Here is a 24,007-nt window from a genome sequence, read left to right as displayed (position 1 = left end):
GGAACAAAGTTGGAGGTTTCTATTTGACATATATTTTCCAGAAATGTGGCTTCCCTGCCTTCACATATTCTAGGAGGGAAGTTATATCAGAATCATTAAGTCAAAGAGGGTTCACTTTGAATTTTCAGGATGAAAAACTATTGATTTATACCTAGGAACATATACACATTTTTATATACACGACACTTAAAAAAAATTCAAAGCCATTTTTAGTAAGACAACAATGTACAGAGCAATCTGTCCTTCATTCTCTAGTGACATTTGAATTGGAACAAGAAACGGAGCAAATATTTTATATACATTTATATGGTGTGTGTGTAATATCATACAATCAGAACCCATATTCCAGACACCTTTGCATTGGTTTTCTGGGTGCACACTAATTTATCTGCACCATCACTATTTCAATTTACATTGTGCTTTGAGCCATTAGCAAAACATCAGACTTTTAAGAGATGATTGGATGGGCACTTAAAATGCCATAACCTGCAGGGTTACGGACTTAGAGCTGGTAATTGGGATTAGACTGGAAAACCTCTTGTTGGCCAGCGCAGATATAATGGTAAGTACTGCAAGGAATCGAATACGGCCAGGGCGATCTCCTGGACTAGTTTCAATTGCCCGGGTGGGTCGGAGAGGAGAGGAATTTTTCCAGATTTTTTCTCCTTAAATTGGCCTGGGTTTTTAATCTGATTTTTGCCTCTCCCAGGAGATCACATGGCTCCAGTTGGGGTGGAGTGAAGAATATTTCAGTGTAAAGGGTGTCGCAGTTGTGTGGGGCGGACTGGTTGGGCTCTTTGCCTTTCCGCAATTGTTCATAGCTTTATAGGTAAACTTCAGGGCTGCTGACCGAGGGCCGTGCGGCTCTTTGTCGGCCGGCGCAGACACGATGGGCTGAAATGGCCTCCTGCGCTGTAAATTTCTATGTCTCTATCTCCTGTTCATGACAGGGCAAGGAGTTCACACTTAACTAGCCTATAAAAGGAGGTGTAATGCTGCACATTTGTACTGATCTAAAGCAATTTTATCTTCACATTAACACAAAATCTGTGGTGTAACTCAGATGTGAAGTTGCTTGAATTGAATTTGCCACTCTCAGCGGGTATCCACACTCCAATCAGTGCGAAAGAAAATAACCTAGGAGCTATTTAGTAGCGGTAACAATTTTGTCAGCTTTATACCAACATTAAAATTTAACTGGCCTTTCAACACAGCTGTGAGGAGCACTGCTTTTGATGATTATTGAGTGAACAGAAAGTGCTGGTGTAACTCTGGTTCACTAGCTCTGCACTGCGGTAAACGGGTAACAGTCTCAAACCGGTGCTTGTAGTCTATACAGCACCCCTAGAACAGTATTATTTTCTTGGGCATAACACTGATCATAAAATCTTTTGAATTGGCAGAACTGAATGCTTAACATTACAAGTGTTACATTTAAATTTGCTCCAAGTTCTCTGGTTTTGTTTTTTGTGAATGAGTACCAGAAAGAAAATTCTTCAAAAAGCCAATTGATTCATAATGGATGAAATAAAATGATCCAGAGTTTAAAGTTTTTTTAAAAGGTAACAATGTAAACATTGTTCCTATATGTAAATTGTATTGTACTTCAAATCAGTGTACTTGGATGTTTCCTCTATAAATTCATATTTGCAATTGGCTAGCTTTAACTTGTAGCCTCTTATTCACCCACATCCCTTCTTTTCCTTTTTCACAATTCTGCGAAAATCACTTTTTCATTTACTTTGGCATAGTTAAGTTTTCTGTAATTGTACTCAACTGTAAAAGTATGAAAAAACACCCAAGATATTCTCATCCAGGTGAAGTCAAGATTTCCCCACACAAGGAAATTATAATATAAGCCATAAATATATTGGAGTGGTAAACAAATGTAAAGGATACATTAAACACTTTATAATATAAGTAAATATAATGAAATAAACTAACAGACCTTTCACTTTTCTTCACTGTTCCAAATAGCCAGAATTTTGTGCTGAAAGAAAGGCGAGTGACATAAATCTCTGGTAAATGAAATTCACTGCTAGTAGTCCAGTGTTATAGAAAAATATAAACTGGACAGATACTAGTAGTTGTGTAAAATAATATTCCAAGAAATTACAAAGAGGGATTTTGAGATGAGAAGTTTTCCAGATACATAAAGAGAGCCACTAATACAAGTATTTTCATGAACATTGTGAAATCAGAAGGGGAAGGTCTTGCAAGTAGAGTAAACTTAGTACATCAAAGGCTCTCTACGCATTATATTTGAAAAGTAACAGAAGCTGATTTGCAATCACATAGAAATAAAACCTGCATTTCCATAGATGCATGACAAATGTATTATCCCACAAATTCTGAGCATGCATCTATCTCTACAGGTAACTTACTGCCATCTACTGGTGAGAGATGAAAAACTTCAAAAAAACATGGCTTTGCCACTTGAGTCATATTCATTCTGTTGAGGCTTCAGAAGCAGTGGAGAATCAATGTATAAAATCCAAATCATCAAAAGAAAAACAAATGGAAGAAAATATCCTTTCAAGCTGCTTCAGCAACCGAGTCCAAATGGCAGTGTGTAGCCTTAACAGTCACATATCTAATTGTAGGCAAGTCAATTAGCAGTGTAACTTTAAAGCCATTAAAGGTGGTTGGGAGGTGGGAGCATAAAAATAAGCATTCACCATAAACTGTAACTTTATAAATAGCTAAAAATCCAGTAATGAGGATGTATGTACAATATAGAATTGCTTATACAAAAATGGCAAGGAAACTACTAGTGCTGCTACTGAGAACAAACACACTGGAAAAAGTGAAGCATTTGTTCTATTATAATACATAAATAGAAAGAATGTGAACTCTTGTAAATATGTGTGTTCAGAAAATAAGTTATTATTTTCAATCTGAGTGTGCACTAGTCTGTTGTAGCACTGTAACTTTTCTATAGTCTAAATTCTTGTCATTAACTGAAAATCACAAGTTTGATATTGGTGCTGAAATTGTGATGGGAATTTGCACTTCATACTGCACACGCACTGTTTGAATGAGAATACCGGGATTCATGGGTAATTTTGAATCAGTACAGTATAACAAGTGACCAATGCATAGAGATCAGTACACACAAGGTGCTTCTCTTCCAGGGTGCAAAACACCTGAAGAAGTGATACTACATCGAACATACCAAGGTCATCTTAACTTTACCAGACATTGCATTTTATACCCTTTACAGAATAACCTGATAATTACAAATAGTGCATTTCAATGTTGGATTGAATATACATAGGAACAGAGTACTTTCAACAACGATGGAATTCACTCAGGGAATCTTTAAATAATTATTACTGCAGGATTAAGAAATGTACTTTAAGAAAAAATTAGTCTTCCAACGAGATGCAGTTATGCAATCTAATAATCCACATCTCATTGGCTCATTAAATTTTAATAAGATACAGAAATAAACAAGGTATCACAATTTTACTATCTGTAGATATTAACTAAGATGTCAATTCCTATCTAGATTAACAGTAACATTTAATGCAATGCAACTACATTCTTTATGGGCATGGCTGTGGGTCAGACAGTTATATTGTACCTTTAGGAAATCCAGTTAACAGTTCTGCATATATTTAAAGACAGATTATATTTCAGATTAATCATGTATGCACAATGAGAAGCAAATACAATGCCAGAATTTTCTCAAAAGGACTATGGTTCAATTTAGAAGCAACATCACAGAAAAGATTGACAGAATGTAACTGTAATAGGATGAAAGTGCTTCTTGTGCAGATATTGTGCACACAAAAAAACCCAAGGGGAAAGTGCAACAACAGGCAGTCTGAAAACACACCAAAAGACACCATTTACATTTTAACTGTTAGGCTAGCACCTAGTACATGCCAAGTCTCCTTCTAGTTTCAAAGCTTAAGTCAGCTGTAACCTCAGAACTCATATACTTTCGAGCAAATTTACTTGCAATAGTTAATTAATGCAAAATCAAAATATTTTCATACATGCAGAACTGTTAATAATGTAACTCTGTGGTATCATTGGAACCCCTTAGCTCCAGCACATAATCATGGTGATCCCTTATAGACATTATTTTCAGTACAGGTTTGCACGGTTGATCACATTCTCACAATGTTCCTTCCGTATTACCAGGCAAGTGCAGAAATATCACATTAGTGTTCAAGTAACACAGGGCCAACTTAAGATGAGCATTCTGCAAAATCTTTTTGTTTGGGTGTTGCCTCTTCTGAAGCAGTCTCACTGCTCGTTCCTACATCCCCATTTAAGATGGCATCTAGTACTGGTTTCTGCTCTGTTGCTTTAAAAAAAAAATCAATATTAATATCATCCCCAAAAAATGTAGGCAACTGTATATATTCTTTAGGATTTATGTTTGTAACAATTCTTTCACTCTGCAAAAAAAATGTATTTGCAGCATCACTTAATCACATAATATATGATGAAGCAAATTTTCAGGAATACTCGAAGGTTAAGGCACACTGTTGAGTATCTGTTAATAGTTGTCAACAATCATAACCATACCGACTTGGCCTATCACATGGGAAATGTGTGGACATTTTAGAAGGGAGAAAACTTAAAGAAGGGAAAATAGAAACTAATTTCCAAAACAGAACTTCTAGTGAAAGAGATGAATAGTGTTCACCCAATGATCAGCTGGAAAAGGCAGAGTGTAATGCACCACACAATCCAGAAATGTCCCAGTCTGTGCTAAGGTACATATCAGCTGCACAACCGTACAGTAATGATGGAGTCAACACCGCAGAATTGAGAGCAGAAAAAACAACCAGGCTTCTCATTTCTGCATGTTTAGACATTAGATGAAGATAGAATATAGCTTGGCTGTTGATGCTCTTCACGTCTGACTAGCCTGCTAACACTCATTGTCCAGGCTCACATATGAAGATTGTCCATTTGGGTAAGATACTGGAATGCAGCAGGCTCCAGAGCAACCATACTGTAAGCTCTACTAGGTCTGAAAGCATGGTTGTCAGCTTTGGCTCAGTGGTTGCATGCTCACCTCTGAAGCCAGAAGGTCATGCGTTCGGGTTCAAGTCCCAGTCCAGAGACTTGAGCACATAATCTAGTATTGAGGGAGTGTCATCTTTCAGTTGAGATATTAAACTGGGGACCCATCCACCTTCTCAGGTGGACGTGACATTATTTGAAGAGAGAGCAGGGTATTCTGCCGGTCTCCTGGCCAATATTTATTCCTCAACCAAAATCAGATTATCTGGTCATTATATGATTGTAGTGTGTGGGAACTTGCTGTGCACAAATTGGATGCCGCATTATATAAATTTAAGTTCTTTCTTTGGGTTTCAAACATTTTTAGGTGCCTCAGTACTGTACAATGTTGTTCATTTTCAGATTTCTACCTGCTACTGGTTTGGCGTCACCACTTCCATCATTTCTGCCGACAGCTGCATTTCTGCTTTCCTCCAGCTCTTCAAGATATAAGCGATAGCGGTGCCCAGTCTCATCCTCGTAATCCACATTTTCATCATCAGAGTCTATCTCTGGAGCAACATACACCACCTCAAACTCAATCTCTCCTCTCTTTAAAAAAAAAAATCAATTTGGTATTGTTTTAGTCCTGAGCTAAATAATCCTAAAAGATACAAAAAGCAAATTACTGCCAATTCTGGAATTATGAAATAAAACAGAAAATGCTGTAAACACATAGCCGGTTAGGCAGCATCTGTGGCGAGAAGGTAGGGATAACGTTTCAGGTCTCTGACCCGTCGTCAAAACCTTACATTATACCTCATTATTTTCTGCAATTTATAGTCAACATTTTTAATCGAGTTATTAACCAATGGCAAATGAACTTCAATGTCGATAAGTATATTATGGTCGGAAGAACAAGGAGGTCACATATTCCTTGGAAAAGAAGTGTCTAAATGGGGTAGGGGAACAGAATTATCTGGGGGGTACGATACATAAATCACAAAATCACGCAGGTTATTAAGGCCATTAAAAAAAGCAACCAAAGCACTGGGGATCATTTCTAGAGAGATAGAATTGAAGAGCAAAGAAATTATGTTAAACTTGTATAGAACTTTGGTTAGCCCACACTAGGAGCATTGCGAACATTTCTGGTCTCCATATTATAAAAAGGACAGAGGCACTGGAGAAAATGCAAAAAAGATTCACTAGAATGATACCAGAACCGAGAGACCAGAACCCATCAGGAAAGATTGAACATGCTGGGGCTCTTTTCTTTAGTAAAGACTGAGGTGTGACCTGATTAAAGGTCTTTAAGATTATGAAAGCATTTAATAGGGTAGTTGTTTCAACTTGCTAGTTTCGCCAATGGTATAGCGCCGTCGTTAAAAGATAAGGGCCATTTTTTTCAAGAACCGTTGGTCAAACCCAACAATAACGCCGTTTTTGCGAGTTTCCCCGATAAGGATATTTTTAAGGACAATGCTAAATATCATTTTTTTAAACTTGTCTTACCTAGTCGAGTCCGATCGAAATCGGCATTAACATAGAAACATAGAAAATAGGTGCAGGAGTAGGCCATTCGGCCCTTCTAGCCTGCACCGCCATTCAATGAGTTCATGGCTGAACATTCAACTTCAGTACCCCATTCCTGCTTTCTCGCCATACCCCTTGATCCCCCTAGCAGTAAGGACCTCATCTAACTCCTTTTTGAATATATTTAGTGAATTGGCCTCAACAACTTTCTGTGGTAGAGAATTCCACAGGTTCACCACTCTCTGGGTGAAGAAGTTCCTCCGCATCTCGGTCCTAAATGGCTTACCCCTTATCCTTAGACTGTGACCCCTGGTTCTGGACTTCCCCAACATTGGGAACATTCTTCCTGCATCTAACCTGTCTAACCCCGTCAGAATTTTATATGTTTCTATGAGGTCCCCTCTCATTCTTCTGAACTCCAGTGAATACAAGCCCAGTTGATCCAGTCTTTCTTGATGGGTCATCTTGTGAAATGGAGCTAAAAGTTAAAGCTTTGGGAGGGAACAAAACCTCTATTTTATTTAAAAACGACTTAAAAATGTTTACAGCATTTCCTACAAATGTATATCCAGCATTCTATATAGTTGCTGCTCTTTATCAACAGGGAGTAAATGGTACAAGGGAGCTAAAGAGAGACATGCTTGTAGATTCTTGTATTTAAATGTTGTTATTGTGTTTATGAATGCTTGAGACATTATGGAGGGCCACTAAAGGGAGATTTTTTGAAAATCAATGTTTAGCAGATTGCAAATTGATCACCCAAGACCAGCAACAGGAGAAAATTGCAGCGTTGAAATAAAACAGACACTGGAGCTTAGCTCTTGAGACAGACAGCATACTTGTCAAGCATTTAAGCACAACTCTTTTTGAAAACCACTGATCCCACCACGTAGGTGGAAAGGATCTTAACTTCATTTGAAATCCAACATTTTGTACCAGTCTGTGGTTAAAAAAAAATAGATTTGATACACTAAAAAATTAGAAAATCAGAGATCTTTAAACATGCTGGGGATTGTCACCTGTGCTAATGCAAAGACTGAACTATTCTGCATTTAATGAAATCTTCAAGGTTCAACCTATATTCCCCAGATGCTATGGGCCCAAGTTTCCACACGATAAAAAACGGGCGCCCCTCCGAGCTGGGCGCCCGTTTTTCGCGCCTAAAACGGCGCCGGAAAAAAAACGCGCGATTCTGGAGCGTTCTGCAGCTCCTTGTCTGTTTGGCGCGGCACCCAGGGGGGCGGAGCCTACACTCGAGCCGATTTTGTGAGTGGGAGGGGGCGGGTACCATTTAAATTAGTTTTTTTCCTGCTGGCAACGCTGCGTGTGCGCGTTGGAGCGTTCGCGCACACGCAGTGTGAAGGAAACATTGGCACTCGGCCAATTTTGTAGTTCTTTGTAGCTGTTTAATTTTTGAACATTTTTTAATAAAAGCACATTGCCATCAGCACATCAACACTGAGAAGGCTGCAGGAAGCCTCAGAAAGTTGAGGCAGCCGTTTCCCTCCCCCTCCCCGCCCGCTGTCGGGAACAAACGGCTTTCTCCCCCCCCCCCCCCCCATGGGAACAAACGGCTTTCTCCCCCCCCCCACCCACCCTGCGGGAACGAACGGCTTTCTCCTCCCCCCACCCCGCGGGAACGAACGGCTTTCTCCTCCCCCGCCCCCGCGGGAACGAACGGCTTTCTCCTCCCCCGCCCCCGCGGGAACGAACGCCTGCAGCATTCTCCCTGGCTGAAGCACTTTCACACAGGTAGGAAGATGGTTTATTTAATCTTTTCTTTGCTTATAAATGTTTATTCAGGTTGGATTTATTTGTATAATATTTGTATAAGTATAAATAAGGATTTATTATAGAATTTAATGACTTCCCTTCCCCCCCTCCCCCCCACCTCATTCTGGACACCTAATTTGTAACCTGTGCCTGATTTTTTTAATGTGTAGACAAGGTTTTTTCAGTTCTACAAAAATCTTCACTTGCTCCATTCTAAGTTAGTTTGGAGTACGTTTTCACTGTGGAAACTTTGAAATCAGGCGTCAGTGGCCGGACACGCCCCCTTTTGAAGAAAAAATTCTGTTCCAAAGTGGAACTGTTCTACCTGACTAGAACTGCAGAAAAAAAAATGTGGAGAATTGCGATTTCTAAGATAGTCCGTTCTCCACCAGTTGCTACTAAAAATCAGGCGCAAATCATGTGGAAACTTGGGCCCTATGTATTGACAGTTAGAGATGTGATGATTAATGAATAGTGTAGTCAGTTAATCGTGACCTGTATCTAATTATTAACTGATCCGTCAGTCAACCATTATAACTGCTGGAGCAAATTAATTCAAAAGGTATAACCAATATACAAAGATCATTTAGAAACAGTAAAACACAATTGAAAGTTTTGGAGACGGGACGTGAACAGTTCGGTGGTAGCCGAAATCTCTGCCATCCATAATCAGGTCAGTGGGAATCCTTCCAACTCGGGGTTTTGTGAACAAATCTTATTTCGGGCTACTATAGTCATGATTAGTTTAAGGAGCTGGGGTAAAATGCAAACAAAAAATGCAATTTAAGGATATGTTAAGATTGCCGAGAGCCCCGTCTTTTTGTGAACAAACTTGGCGAGTAGCTATTGTTCCACGCGTTTCAATGAACGTTACCCTGGAAACCTAACTGCTTCGAGTGTTGGGCATGCGCAGAACGGGCATTATTTTTAAGGCGAAAACATTTAGCGCAGTCCTTAAAAAGTTACGCCAAAATTTTTTAAACTTTTGCCGAAACTTAGGCATTATTTTTTTGCCGTTATTTCGGTCTAAAAAAACGTCCGTTAATCGGAAATAATGCCAAAAAATTTAGCTATTTTTTAATGTGGAAAGTCTGGCCCATTGTGCCGTTAATATATAATAGTCACTAATAAATCCAATAGGGAATTCAGGAGAAACTTCTTGACCCAGAAAGTGGTTATAATGTGGAATTCGCTACCAAAAGGAGTAGATGAGATAAATAGCATAGATGCATTTAAGGGGAAGTTAAATAAGCATGCGGGATAAAAGAATAGAAGGATATGTTGATGGGATTAGATGAAGAAGGGTCAATTGGGCCGAATGGCCTGTTTCTGTGCTGTAAATACTTTGTAATGTTTCACTTTTGCTTTCAGAATACACTTAAATATTCCACAACTGAACACCAAAAAAAATGATTTTGTAATTTTCTATTGCTGATAAAACAGAATTATATAGATATATGGAACTACAACGCATTCTTACATTTGCAAAATTGTGTAATTAGACTATAAATTTGTAAACATTTAGTAAGTCTCTTTTTGGCAAGCTGAATATAAATATGCAGTTTGGTTGGAATAAAAAACAGAAAATGTTGGAAATACACAGTAAGTCCATCGGCATCAGTCAAGAGAAAAAACAGATTAACATTTCAGGTGTAGACTCTGTTAGAACTGGAAAGTGGCAGGTAAGGGACTCTTGCTTTAACACACACACACCAGATTACTCAGTTTAATTACCTGCTGGGAGAGAATAGTAACAGCTTCTTTATGTTTGGCATCTCTTAAATTCATTCCATTGACAGCTAGTATGGCGTCTCCAACATGCAGGCCACCGCATCGCTCAGCAGGCTGACCTGGATGGATTTCTGATATTAGAATTGGGACTCCATGTTCCTTGCCACCCTGTTTTACAGTTTAGAAAGTAGTCACATTTAGTTAACATCTAGAGAATGCACATTTTATTTTTAATCCCATAAATTATATCACCTGGTATATTACAAGACTTTGCAATACCCCCTACTAATATAGTGGTGCTCAAACATGCTAAACTCTAAATTCTTGTAATTTTGTGTCAGAATTGTAAATACCTGATCATATCCAGCTGTGAAACATGTGATGTTTTTCTGCATTTTCAAGGTCATAAAGGGCAGACCATTTAATCAATGGAATGCCTGTAGTATTGAATTATCACAATACAACTACTGGATACAGTTCTTTTTTTTATTTTAAAGTGCAACTAAAATTTGCTACCACATCTCAACAATAGTAAGAAATAATCAAGATGTAAGAATTTGTAAGAGTCTTTAACAATTAAACTTTATGGTCTGAAAGCTACATAGCTCTATCTTAGCAGAATACATTCTGCATGACCTTGTGTAACTCTTCTTTCCTTATTAAAGAGTAAATCATTTGGCAAACTGCGAGTAATGACACAGGAGTTCTGTGAACATACATATATAAATCCCAATATGTACATATATTAGGAAATATATCATAGCTCAGAGAAAATGCTTCCTCAATAGTGATTTATCGCTGCTCCAGTAAACTATTTGAGTTGCACTCATGCAGTTTTGAAATAAAGTTTGGATTAGAGATTGCACACAGTATTCTCAGGGCAGCATTAAGCTCTTGATGAGGTGCAACTTCCTCCAGCTAAATGGTAGTAAATTCGTCGCCATCATCTTTGGCTCTTGGCCACCTTTGTGCCATTGCCCCAAGACTTCATCAACCTCCCAGGTTGCTACTTTGAACCTAGCCCAGGAGGTGCAAAACCTCAGGCATCCTACTTAAACCTGAGCTGAGTTTTCTTATCTAATTCATCACCAAGAGAACTTTCTTCAAACTTCAGAATGTTCCTCTCCTCTGATCCTAACTCTCCCTACTGCTGCCAAGCCCCAAATCAATGTTTCATTACCTCAAGGCTCAACTTCTCAAATGCTCTCTTTGGCAGGCTCCCTTTCCTCCACAAACTACTTATTCAGATTACAAGCTACAACTTGCCTGTGTTCTCTCCTTCACTACCCAACAATCTCATCTTCCACAAGCTTCACTAACTTCATGTACCCAAATGGATCTACTCATCCTTGTTCAAATCCCTTTATGCCTTCACCCCACTCTACTTCACTACTCTCCTTCAAGTGTACATACCTACATACATCATCCACTTTTCAGACATTGATTCATTTCTCATTCCCTTCTCTCTGGACTCCAGCACTGATGGCAGTTTATTTAGCCACTGTGGAATTATGGATTCCAGGCCAAAACCCCTCCAGTTCACAACTATCCTGCTTTCAAAAACTTCCTTAAAACCCTTCTCTTCAAACTTATCTTTGCTTCCTCTCCATTCCTTCTTGCTTAGCATACACCTTTCTAGAGATGTTGTTCTCTACTTTTTAATAGATGTAATCGACTGTTATAATAGCCAATATGCATTGTCTTAGATGCTGCCAGGTATGAGATCAAATAAAAATTGGGAAATCACCATCAATTTTGCAATATAACTTTTTACAACTTTCCTTTTTTAACCCGACAAAATTGTGTGTGCAGTATCAGTGCAATGTTTAAATAAGTATTCTCATTAATTTGCATATACCTCAAGCTGCTAATAACAGATATTGGTGTCCTAATATGGGATTTAACCACCAACAAAGCAACAGTTCCAAGAACAGACCTTTACAAGCCTTCAGCCTATGAAATTCCAACAGGACAAATCAGGGAGTCCACAAATAGAAAGCGGTTGCCTGGGCCTTGTGTATCAGATTCGCAGAGTTTGTGAGCCACCTATGTCCCACAGGTGATAGCTTGGACACATCTGAACTAGAGGCAGTTAAGGTCACACCTCCTATACTACTTGCAACAATCAATACTGGCTCACTAGGTAAAGATTTGAAAAAAATATATTAACATTAGAGTAAATTTTGAGAGACCACATGCTACTGCTCACAGAGCCAGTGCATATTGAAAGATCAAAGATATGCTGCTTATCATAAGAACATAAGAAATAGGAGGAGGCGGCCATTCAGCCCTTCGAGCCTGCTCTGCCATTCAATAAAATCATGGCCGATCTTCGACCTCAACTCCACCTTTTAACACTATCCCCCCCATATCCCTAGATTCCCTGAATATCGTAAAAACTATCAATCTTTGTCTTGATTATACTCAGCGACTCAGCATCCACAATCCTCTGGGGTAAAGAATTCCAAAGATTCACAGCCCTTTGAGTGAAGAAATTTCTCCTCATCTCAGTCCTAAATGGATGTTCCCTTATTCTAAGACTGTGACCCCTGATTCTAGACTCCCCAGCCAGAGGAAACATCCTCCCTGCCAACCTCTGTAAAAAAAAAAAAAAAAAATGTTTCAATGAGATCACCCCTCTTCTAAATTCTAGGGAATATAGGCGTAGTCTCCTCAATCTCCCCTCTTAAGACAATCCCCCCCTGCCCTCCCTCCCATCGCAGGAATCAGTCTGGTGAACCTTTGTTGTAATCCCTCTAAGGCAAATATATCCTTTCTTAGGTAAGGAGACCAAAAATGTACACAGTACTCCAGATGTGGTCTCACCAAGGCCCTATATAATTGCAGTAATACTTCCTTGCTTTTATATTCCAATCCTTTTGTAATAAAGGCTAACATACCATTTGCGTTCCTAATTGCTTAATGTATCAGGATGTTAACTTTCAGTGATTCGTGTACAAGGACACCCAGGTCCCTCTGTATACCAACATTTTCCAATTTCTTATCATTTAAAAAATATGGTGCTTTTCTATTTTTCCTACGAAAGTGTATAACTTCACATTTCTCCACATTCACTCACTTAACCTGTTTATATCATTCTGCAGCCTCTTTACATCCTTCTCACAACTTGCTTTCCCACCGAGCTTTGTACCGTCATAAAACTTGGATTTACACTCTGTCCCCTCAATGATATAGATTGTAAATAGCTGAGGACCTTTTGTTGTTTTTTATTTTCTTATTTTTTTTAAACATTCATTTTCTGTTCATTGAAATCAATGAAAATTTACCCTTTATAACATCTGACTTTTTAATTTCCTCCAATTAATACGAATTTTGAGGAGAAATTGGCCTGGTTTGCGCCTCCCGGGCGCAGTGAAATCTCCGATGCCCGCAAACTTCCCTGGCGATTATGCGCTGGCACTAACACTAACCACCGCGTTCTCTTGCGCCCCGGAGATCGTAACATCACCATTACCACCCCGATGCAATATTTTGCTCCTGTCCCCTGCAGCATCACCAGGCATCAACAACAGCAGCTGCAGGAGGCATTGTCACCTCGACTGGGCGCTGGGGGTGGGGGGGGGAGGGAACTAATTAAACTCAGTGGTGATCAGGTAGGGCAAAAGTTATTTAGCTCCCCATTCTGTTGCCTCCAGATTTCCTTTGCTCCCGCGATTGCTCAGCCCTGCACTCTCTTAAGAGTGCTTGGGGCTGCTATGTACATAGCGCAGGTGCCGTGGCCAACACAGACAGAATGAAAACTCATTCATCCCAGCATTGACCCTTCCCTTTAAGGGCAGCGCTGCATTGAGCAGTGCGCTGCACTGAGCACTGTTCAGCGCTCTGCCGATACCACCCCTCTCAATCCCTTTAGAGCTATAAGGGAAGTGGTAGCGCTTGATTTAGTGCTCCACTTCTCTCTTGCTGCGCTAAAGTGGAAGTTCCCATTAGCCGCAAATCCTTTTCGCCCGGTGATACTTTTGTACGGGGCACTACACCATTTCTAGCCCTAAGCTTCTGTCTTGAGTCAACAGTACAAAAATAGCATCTCTCTGTTCTATCCATATTGATGTTTCCATGCACTGCAACTAGATATGATAACTGTATAAATGACAATAATAAATGTTAAAGCAGACTCACTGTAATCGATATGCCAAGACCTTCATGATCCTCTTTGACTAACAGTACTTTCCGAATTGGCCCAACACCTTGGGTCTTCCTTATGATATCTGGGTCCTATTTCAGGAGGGAAAAAGAGTAAATAATTTTTAAACATATAAAGCAAGGCAAGCTCTCAAAATAACTGTCTTTAAATTCTTAGGGGAATGTGCAATTGAAATCAAATATGTTGAACAGTTTTATGCTTATTTAACAAATGAAAAATGTATAAATTGGAAAATATTTTTTTATTTAATGTTGATTGGAATTATGTATAATTAGATAATAGTCAGCTGGTAGTACTTGAAGCATTAGGAACACTAGGTTCTCGTGAAATCTAATCTTGTTGCAACCAATGATAATCAACAATTGAGATCAAATATTTTGACACAGCCATCTTTTAAAAAAAAACATTGAGTTAGAAACATAGGGCCCAAGTTTCGGGCTGCGCCCCTGACCTGGATGCCCGTTTTTCGCGCCACAAAGTGCGCCTAAAACATACTTACCAATTCTCCCGCTCCCTGCAGGTCCTCTGGAGCTTGGCGCGGCGAAGCACGAGCTGTGGGGGGCGGAGCCGGGACCTGTGCACATGCGCTACAGTGGGCGCGCATGTGCAGTAGCTCCAGGCGCCCAAAACTGTGGGAGGGGCCCGAAGCACACAGCCCCTAGCCCTGGCCGAATGGCCTCACTGGGGCTGCGTGGATAAGGCTCACCTTCCACACCCAGCTCCTGCTTCCTCCCGACCCGACCCGACTCCCGCTCCCCCCCCCCACCCTTGACCCCCCCCGCCCCCGACTCGCTTTTCTCCCCGCCGACCCCTGACCGGACCCGATCCCGGACTCACGTTCCCCCCACCCGCGACAGGACCCGACCCCGGACTCGCGTTCCCCACGTCCGACCCCAGACTCGCGTTTCCCCCCCCCCACCCTGACCCCGGACTCGTGTTCCCACCCACCCTGACCCCGGACCGGACCCGACCCCGGACTCACGTCCCGTCCCGCCCCCACCTCGCGTTCCCCCACCCCCCCCCCCGACCCCGGACTCGCGTCCCGTTCCCCCCCCCCCTCTCCCTACTCGCGTTCCCCCCCCCCGACCCCGGACTCGCGTCCACCACCCCCCCCCCCGGACCGGACTCGCGTGCCTCTCTCTCGCCTCCACCCACCCCCGGACTCGCGTGCCCACCCCCCCGGACCCCCCCGACCCTCGTTTTCCCCCTCTCCCCCCCCGAACCCAGACTCACGTTCCCCCGCCCCGACCCCCCCAACCGGACCGGACCACCGCCCCGCCGGACCAGAACCGCCCCCCCCCCCCCCGGACCCGACCCGACCTACCTGTAAATCCGGTGCTGGGCCCGAAGTGCCTCTCTCTCCCTCCCTTCTCCTCCCTCTCCTTCCCTGCTCCCCCTCCCTTCTCCTCTCCTCCCCCCTCTCCGAATTAAATTTAATTGCTATTGGCCGGAATTTGCAGTCAGCAGCGAAATGAAGGCATTTGCTACTGGCCCTGAAGTCCATTTCACACAAGGATCTTGCGAACCCTGTATCCAGAACTTTAGGTTTTCTGACCTTCAAGTCAAATCAACAGATGTTAATGGGGATTCCCTTGTGCAAACTGCTGTGATGTCAACAGGCTGTTTTAGCAGCCAATCAAAAGGCAGAATTCCCACAGACAAAGAACAAGGAAGTGAGTAAGCTCTTAAAATTGTAAACTTTTAAAAAATGTTAGAGAGCAAAACAAAGATTAGGGCTCTCAAATGGGGAAAAGGATAAGGTGAAATAAGGATGGACAAACTTTAAAAATATATATTTTTTTAATTTGTAAAGTTTCTTTTAATTTTTTATTAAAATGGACAAATTTCACAATGCACAAAATTAAAATTAGTTTTCCAGACCCTTAACATTTTTTTTAAGCAGTAATAACGCTGTTGAAACCCCCATTACACTGAATCCCTTTGCATCTAACTTTTAGTGGGGAATTTAACAGCGTACTTACTGAGGAAGAGGCAAAGTTTTCATCAGCTCCAATAATTTGGTTGATTACACAGATTACTGGCTCTGTTGCGGGGCTCTGTTTCGGAGCTGTCAATGATTGATCTCAACTTCAGGATTTCCAGATGCGGCATGTCCCAAGGTGTTTCACAGGAGCGTTATCAAACAAAATTTGAGACCGAGCTACGAAAGGCGATATTAAGACATATGACCAAAAATTTGGTCAGAGAGGTAGATTTTAAGGAGCGTCTTAAAAAGAGAGAGAGGTAAAGAGGCGCAGAGGTTTAGGGAGGGAATTCCAGAGTTTAGGGCTAAGATAGCTAAAGACATAGCCGTCAATAGTGTAGCAATTAAAATCAGGGCTGCCCATTTCCTTGTATTTCTTTCTGTATTCTTCCTTTTCAAATACTTATCTAATTCCTTTTCAAAATAAAGTTACTGTCACTATATTAATACCAACTTGTGGTAAAGCATTACATGTCCAATAAAAACAAAAACTGCTGGAAATACTCAGGTTAGGCAGCATCTGTGGCGAGCGAAACAATGTTAACAGCCACGATTTTGCTGACCTTGAGCAACGTCGGTGGTGGGTCCTTACCATGCTGCTCCATCCCGCTGTTTGAAATAAATTTCCCTTGATGAGGCTTTGTTAAGCCACGGACAATACATTTCCCTGCTATTAGAGGAAGTGGATCAGCTGACGTCATTTAATGACGTGTCAGCAGCTGGTTTCCTTAAAGGGACCATGGCCATATTTATTTTGACATTTGTGCTGTCAGTGTTCTACAGCATTGGTGTGCTGCAAACATGGACAATGACTGCACAAAGGCACAGGGCTGCACCAGGCTGTCCCATGACTCCCTCCATATGCTTGTGGAGGGAGTCACAGCACGCAGGGAGGTCCTCTTCCCTTCCTATGGGCGGAAGAGACCCCCCCCCCCACCCCCCAAGGAGATCAACACAGCCTGCACATTGCACAGCAGGGCACAAGCAAGGGATGTGGTCAGCAGGACCTGGGTGCAGTGCTGCAAATGTTTCAATGATCTCAGAAGATTACGAAATGTTGGTACAAAGCCACACTCAACCTCATTCTGCTGTGCCTCTCATCACATCCCCATCACTCTGCCTTCCATACCTGACTCCTGCACATCCTTACTCACACCAACTTACCTTGCCCCTCCACCCATCCCTCTCGCTCTATCTATATTATCTCATCCCCATCTCACTAGCCAACCCTCACACTCACCCTCATAGGCACTTGAGTGTTTTGTGCAATGTCCATGTAAAGTTTCTGTTAATGTGCTGTCAAACATTAAAACCTTTATTTTCAATATTTTCCATTCTTGGATAGATTGGTGTGCATTTTTGAAATTAGCTTAGTGAGTTGCAGTGAATGGCGAGACACAACGGTAACCTCCCCGCCCCCTAATGGTGATGAGAGTAAAAGTAATGGCCTGGGCATTGTGGGGATGTTTTATGGTGCTGGTGTGGGGTGGTGCCAACCTGGTGCATCATGTGGCAGCAAGGTGTACAGTGTCAAGTGAAGTAAATCTGGCCATGCTGAGGCCATCCCTGACCACCAGGGCAGCAATGTGATTGGGTGCTGATGTCCTCTGTCCTGTGCTGCATCAGTTGATTGCGGAGAAGGTTGGTATTGTTGTTGGTGCTGCTGGTGTTGGGGATGATCGTGGTGGGATTTTGAAGACCAAGGTGAGAGAGAATGACTAAATAAATGATGAAGAAAAGGAAAATAGACGATGAAAGTAAACTAGCACGAAATATAAAAACAGATCGCAAGAGTTTCTATAGGTATATAAAAAGGAAAAGAGTGGCGAAAGTAAATGTTGGTCCCTTAGAGGACGAGACTGGGGAATTAGTAATGGGGAACATGGAGATGGCAGAAACTCTGAATAAATATTTTGCATCAGTCTTTACGGTAGAGGACACTAACAATATCCCTACAGTGGATAGTCAAGGGACTATGGGGGGGGGGGGGGAAGGAACTTAACACAATCACTAAGGCGGTAGTACTCAGTAAAATAACGGGACTAAAGGCGGATAAATCTCCTGGACCTAATGGCTTGCATCCGAGGGTCTTAAGAAAAGTGGTGGCAAGGATAGTGGATGCATTGATTTGGTAAATTACCAAAATTCCCTGGATTCTGGAGGTCCCAGCAGATTGGAAAACTGCAAATGTAACGCCCCTATTTAAAAAAAGAGGCAGACAAAAAGTAGGAAACTATAGACCAGTTAGCCTAACATCTGTCATTGGAAAATGTTGGAGTCCATTATTAAAGAATCCGTAGCAGGACATTTGGAAAAGCATAATTCAGTCAGGCAGAATCAGCATGGATTTATGAAGGAGAAGTCATGTTTGACAAATTTGCTGGAATTCTTTGAGGATATAACGAACAGGGTGGATAAAGGGGAATCAGTGGATGTGGTGTATTTGGACTTCCAGAAAGCATTTGACAAGGTGCCACATAAAAGGTTACTGCACAAAATAAAAGTTCATGGGATAGGGGGCAATATATTAGCATGGATAGAGGATTGGTTAACTAGCAGAAAACAGAGAGTCGGGATAAATGGTTCATTCTCGGTTGGCAACCAGTAACTATTGGGGTGCTGCAGAGATCAGTGCTGGGACCCCAACTATTCACAATCTATATTAACGACTTGGATGAAGGGACCGAGTGTAACGTAGCCAGGTTTGCTGACAATACAAAAATGGGAGGAAAAGCAATGTGTGAGGAGGACACAAAAAAGCTGCAAAAGGTCATAGACAGGCTGTGAGTGGGCAAAAATTTGGCAGATGGAGTATAATGTTGGAATGTGTGAGGTCATGCATTTTGGCAGGAAAAAAATCAAAGAGCAAGTTATTTTTAAATGGAGAAAAATTGCAAAGTGCTGCAGTACAGTGGGACCTGGGGGTACTTGTGCATGAAACACAAAAGGTTAGTATGCAGGTACAGCAAGTGATCAGGAAGGCCAATTGAATCTTGGCCTTTATTGCAAAGGGGATGGAGTATAATAACATGGAATTCTTGCTACAGTTATATAGGGTATTGGTGAGACCACACCTGGAATACTGCGTACGGTTTTGGTTTCCATATTTAAGAAAGGATATACTTGCTTTGGAGGCAATTCAGAGAAGGTTCACAAGATTGATTCCAGAGATGAGGGGGTTGACTTATGAGGAAAGGTTGAGTAGGTTGGGCCTCTACTCATTGGAATTCAGAAGAATGAGAGGAGATCTTATTGAAACGTATTAAGATTATGAGGGGGCTTGACAAGGTGGATGCAGAGCGATGTTTCCACTGATATTGTGTTTCTAACACAGATGAGACTGCACACAGGGAGGTTAAAGTAACAGTGACCTCAGTCTTTATTAATACAGTCCAGAGTGAGGAACAGGCTTTCGGGGCCGGCTTATATACAGTGCTCCCAAGGGATGCTGGGATCCCTTGGGACTTCAGGGGATGCACTCCCTGGTGGCAGAACATGGGAGTGCGTGCTTTACAGATACACAACATCACTCCCCCCGCAAGGTCAAAGTGAAAACTATTTACAAGGTGAGGCGGTCGGGAGCCTTTCTTTCCCTGGTGGACCGCCTCGGTACAAATGTCTGTTCTGGTGTGTTGGCTGTGCCCTCGCTGGGCTGGTGTGTTGTTGGCCCTGCAGGGCTTCTAGGTGAGCCTGGCCTTGCTGGGCTGTTGGGCGTGATGGGTTTGATTTCCTGGTCCGACGTGGTGTCGTTGATCCTTTGGGTGTGTGTTGTGGGTTTGAAAAAGGTGGTGTCTGCTGTGGGTTGTTCAGGGCAGTCTGTGAACCGCAGCCTCGTTTGGTCCAGGTGCTTTCTGCAAATTTGTCCATTGTCCAGTTTGACGACAAACACTCTATTCCCTTCTTTAGCTATCACCGTGCCCGCGATCCACTTGGGACCATATCCATAGTTTAGCACATACAGGGTCATTCAGATCAATTTCCCGTGACAGTGGCGTGACCATCGTTTACATTTTGTAGCTGCCGCCTGCTCTCTACCTGATCATGCAGGTTCGGGTGAACCAGCGAGAGTCTGGTTTTAAGTGTCCTTTTCATAAGTAGCTCAGCCGGGGGCACCAGTAAGCGAGTGGGGTCTCGTGCGGTAGCTGAGCAGAACTTGGGACAGGCGGGTTTGGAGTGCGCCTTCTGTGACTCGTTTAAGGCTCTGTTTGATTGTTTGTACTGCCCGCTCTGTCTGCCCATTGGAGGTTGGCTTAATGCCGAGGTGACATGTTTGATCCAATTGCGGGTCATGAATTCTTTAAATTCGGCACTGGTGAAACATGGCCCGTTGTCACTGACCAGTATGTCAGGCAGGCCGTGGGTGGCAAACATGGCCCTCAGGCTTTCAATGGTGGCGGTGGCGGTGGCAGTGGTGGTGCTTCCCGACATCATTTCACATTCAATCCATTTTGAAAAAGCATCCACCACCAGCAAGAACATTTTACCGAGAAACGGGCCCGCATAGTCGACATGGATCCTCGACCATGGTCTGGAGGGCCAGGACCACAAACTTAGTGGTTCCTCTCTGGGCGCGTTGCTCAACTGAGCACATACGCTGCATTGCCGTACACAGGACTCTAAGTCAGAGTCGATACCGGGCCACCACACGTGGGATCTGGCTCTCGCTTTCATCATTACTATACCCGGGTGTGTGCTGTGGAGATCAGAGATGAACATCTCCCTGCCCTTTTTTGGTAGCACTACGTGGTTACCCCACCACAGGTAGTCTGTTTGAATTGACAGGTCGTCCTTTCACCGCTGGAACGGCTTGATTGGCTCTTGCATTTCAACGGGGATGCTGGCCCAGCTCCTATGCAGTACACAGTTTTTTTACTCAGGACAGCAGAGGATCTTGGCTGGTCCAAGTCCGAATCTGGCGGGCCGTGACAGGTGATTTATCATTTTCAAACGCTTCCATGACCATCAACAAGTCTGCGGGCTGTGCCACCATCAACAAGTTTGCAGGCTGCGCTAATTCCACCCCCGTGGTGGGCAATGGTAGCCGACTGGGAGCATCCGCACAGTTCTCGGTGCCTGGCCTGTGGCGGATGGTAAAGTTATAGCATGATAGCGCGAGTGCCCACCTTTGTATGCGGGCTGAGGCATTAGTATTTATCCCCTTGTTTTCAGCGAACAGGGATGTGAGGGGCTTGTGATCGGTTTCCAGCTCAAATTTGAAGCCAAACAGGTACTGATGCATTTTCTTTACCCCAAACACACACGCTAATGCCTCTTTCTCAATCATGCTGTAGGCTCTCTCAGCCTTAGACAAGCTCCTGGAAGCATAGGCGACAGGTTGCAACTTGCCTGCAACGTTAGCTTGTTGTAATACACACCCAACACGTCACATGCTAGCACAAGTCTTTTACACGGTTTATACAATACAAGCAGCTTGTTGGAGCATAAAATGTTTCTGGCTTTCTCAAAAGCAATTACTTGTTTTTTTCCCCATATCCAGTTCTCACCTTTGCGCAATAACACATGTAGGGGCTTTATAAGGGTGCTTAACCCCGGTAGGAAGTTACCAAAATAGTTGAGAAGTCCCAGGAATGACTGCAGCTCCGTGACGTTCTGTGGCCTGGGCGCGTTCCTGATAGACGCCAAGACACAGACTGTGGGCCAAATGCTGTCCGCCGCGATCTTTCTCCCCAAAAACTCCACTTCTGTTGCCATGAAGATGCATTTTGACCTCTTCAGCCGCAGTCCTACACGATCCAGTCGCTGGGGGACCTCCTCCAGGTTTTGTAGGTGCTCGGCGGTGTCCCGACCCATGACCAATATGTCATCCTGAAAGACCACCGTGTGTGGTACCGACTTGAGTAGGCTCTCCATGTTTCTCTGGAAGATCGCTGCAGCTGACCGAATTCCAAACGGGCATCTGTTGTAGATGATGATGCAGGTGAGGCCCTTCGAAGACTCCTCCAGCTCCTGCGTCATGTAGGCCGAAGTCAGGTCAAACTTGGTGAACGTCTTGCCTCCTGCCAGCATCGCAAATAGGTCATCTGCCTTAGGTAGCGGGTATTGGTTCTGTAGCGAGAAACGATTAATAGTTACTTTATAATCGCCGCAAATCCTGACCGTGCCATCACTTTTGAGTACTGGAACAATCAGGCTGGTCCACTCGCTGAATTCCACTGGGGGAGATGATGCCCTCGTGTTGCAGCCTGTCCAGCTCGATTTCCACTCTCTCCCTCATCATGTGAGGTACCGCTCGCGTCTTGTGCTAAATGGGTCGTGCCTCTGGGACCAAATGGATCCGCACCTTCGCCCCGGAAAAGTTCCCAATGCCTGGCTCAAAAAGGGAAGGAAATTTGTTAAGAACTTGGGTATATGAGGCCTCATCGACATGAGATAGCGCTCGGATGTCATCCCAGCCAGCTCCTTCCAAGCAGTGTGGGGCCATCGCCCGGGACAATCCAGGGTGGTAGTTCGTGCACCATGCCCTCGTAGGTGACCTTAGCCATGGCGCTGCCCAGGACAGTGATATGTTCTTTGGTGTACGTTCTCAGTTTCGTGTGGATGGGGCTCAGGGCTGGTCTGAATGCCTTGTTGCACCACAGTCTCTCAAACATCTTTTTACTCATGATGGATTGGCTAGCAACAGTGTCCAGTTCCATGGCTACGGGTAAGCCATTCAATTTTACGTTTAGTATTATAGGTGGACATTTTGTCGAAAATGTCCTCCCCCCCCCCCCCCCGTGTACTTCAGCATCTGCCTCCTCTCTCTGAGGCTCGAAATTGCTTTGATCCACCATGGACCGATCTTCCTCTGCCAAGTGGTGGTTATCAGGTTTTGCAGAGCTTGCAGCTCGTTTGCAAGCTCGTTGGAGGTGCCCCATTGCTCCACAGCTTGCAAACATATCCTTTGAAGTGGCATGAATAGGCTGAATGGAAGCCTCCACAACGCCAACAAGGTGTGAATTGCCTTGCATTCATCCTTTGTTGGGGACTCAGTCATCTGGGTCATCTGAGGCCTGTTAGCAGTTGCAGACTCGTGGGTTCTGTCCTGTACATTTCTAATCGCAAACACAGTTCCAGTTAATTTATGAACATTGCTAGCACTTGTGTGCTGAGAGATTTGTTTGGTGTTATCACTGGTGGACATAAATGCCTGTGCTATCGCAATGGCCTTACTGAGGGTCGGTGTCTCTACAGTCAAAAGTTTTCGTAGGATGGTCTCGTGGCCAATGCCCAGTACAAAAAAGTCTCTGAGCATTTGCTCCAGGTAGCCATCAAACTCACATTGTCCTGCAAGTCGCCTTAGCTCGGCGATGTAGCTCACCACTTCCTGACCTTCAGATCGCTGGCACGTGTAGAACCGATACCTCGCCATCAGCACGCTCTCCCTTGGGTTAAGATGCTCCCGAACCAGTGTACACAGCTCCTCATATGACTTATCTGTGGGTTTCACCAGAGCCAGAAGATTCTTCATAAGGCTGTAGGTCGGTGCCCCGCAGACCGTGAGGAGGACCGCTCTCCTTTTTGCAGCGCTTCCTTCTCCGTCCAGCTCATTGGCTACAAAATACTGGTCTAGCCGTTAGACATAGGCTTCCCAGTCCTCACCCTCCGAGAACTTCTCCAGGATGCCCACAGTTTGCTGCATCTATGCGTTGAATTCGTATTCTCGTCGCCAGTTATTGTGTTCCTCACACAGGTGAGGCTGCACACAGGGAGGTTAAAGTAACAGTGACCTCAGTCTTTAATAAGACACTCCAGAGTGAGGAACATGCCTTAGGGGCCGGCTTATATACAGTGCTCCCAAGGGATGCTGGGATCCCTTGGGACTTCAGGGGATGAGCTCCCTGGTGGTGGAA

General features: G+C 43.4%; 1 protein-coding gene across 1 annotated transcript in view; it reads right to left on the bottom strand.

Annotated features, from left to right (window-relative positions):
* Positions 1-206: 206 nt before the first annotated feature.
* gopc (golgi-associated PDZ and coiled-coil motif containing) overlaps positions 207-24,007 on the bottom strand; it is a 59,862-nt gene continuing 36,061 nt past the window's right edge. The window contains exons 5-8 of the mRNA XM_070885320.1: positions 14,146-14,241; positions 10,009-10,173; positions 5,397-5,577; positions 207-4,318 (exon numbers count right to left, since the gene is read on the bottom strand). Coding sequence (XP_070741421.1) covers positions 4,200-4,318; positions 5,397-5,577; positions 10,009-10,173; positions 14,146-14,241 — 561 coding nt within the window. The 3' untranslated portion in view covers positions 207-4,199. The remainder of the gene's footprint in view (positions 4,319-5,396; positions 5,578-10,008; positions 10,174-14,145; positions 14,242-24,007) is intronic.

This window comes from Pristiophorus japonicus, chromosome 7, assembly GCF_044704955.1.
Source record: "Pristiophorus japonicus isolate sPriJap1 chromosome 7, sPriJap1.hap1, whole genome shotgun sequence".
In the NCBI taxonomy this organism is placed as follows: domain Eukaryota; kingdom Metazoa; phylum Chordata; class Chondrichthyes; family Pristiophoridae; genus Pristiophorus; species Pristiophorus japonicus.
Note: the sequence above shows the minus strand (reverse complement) of the source record. Positions and strands in the feature narration are given on the sequence as shown.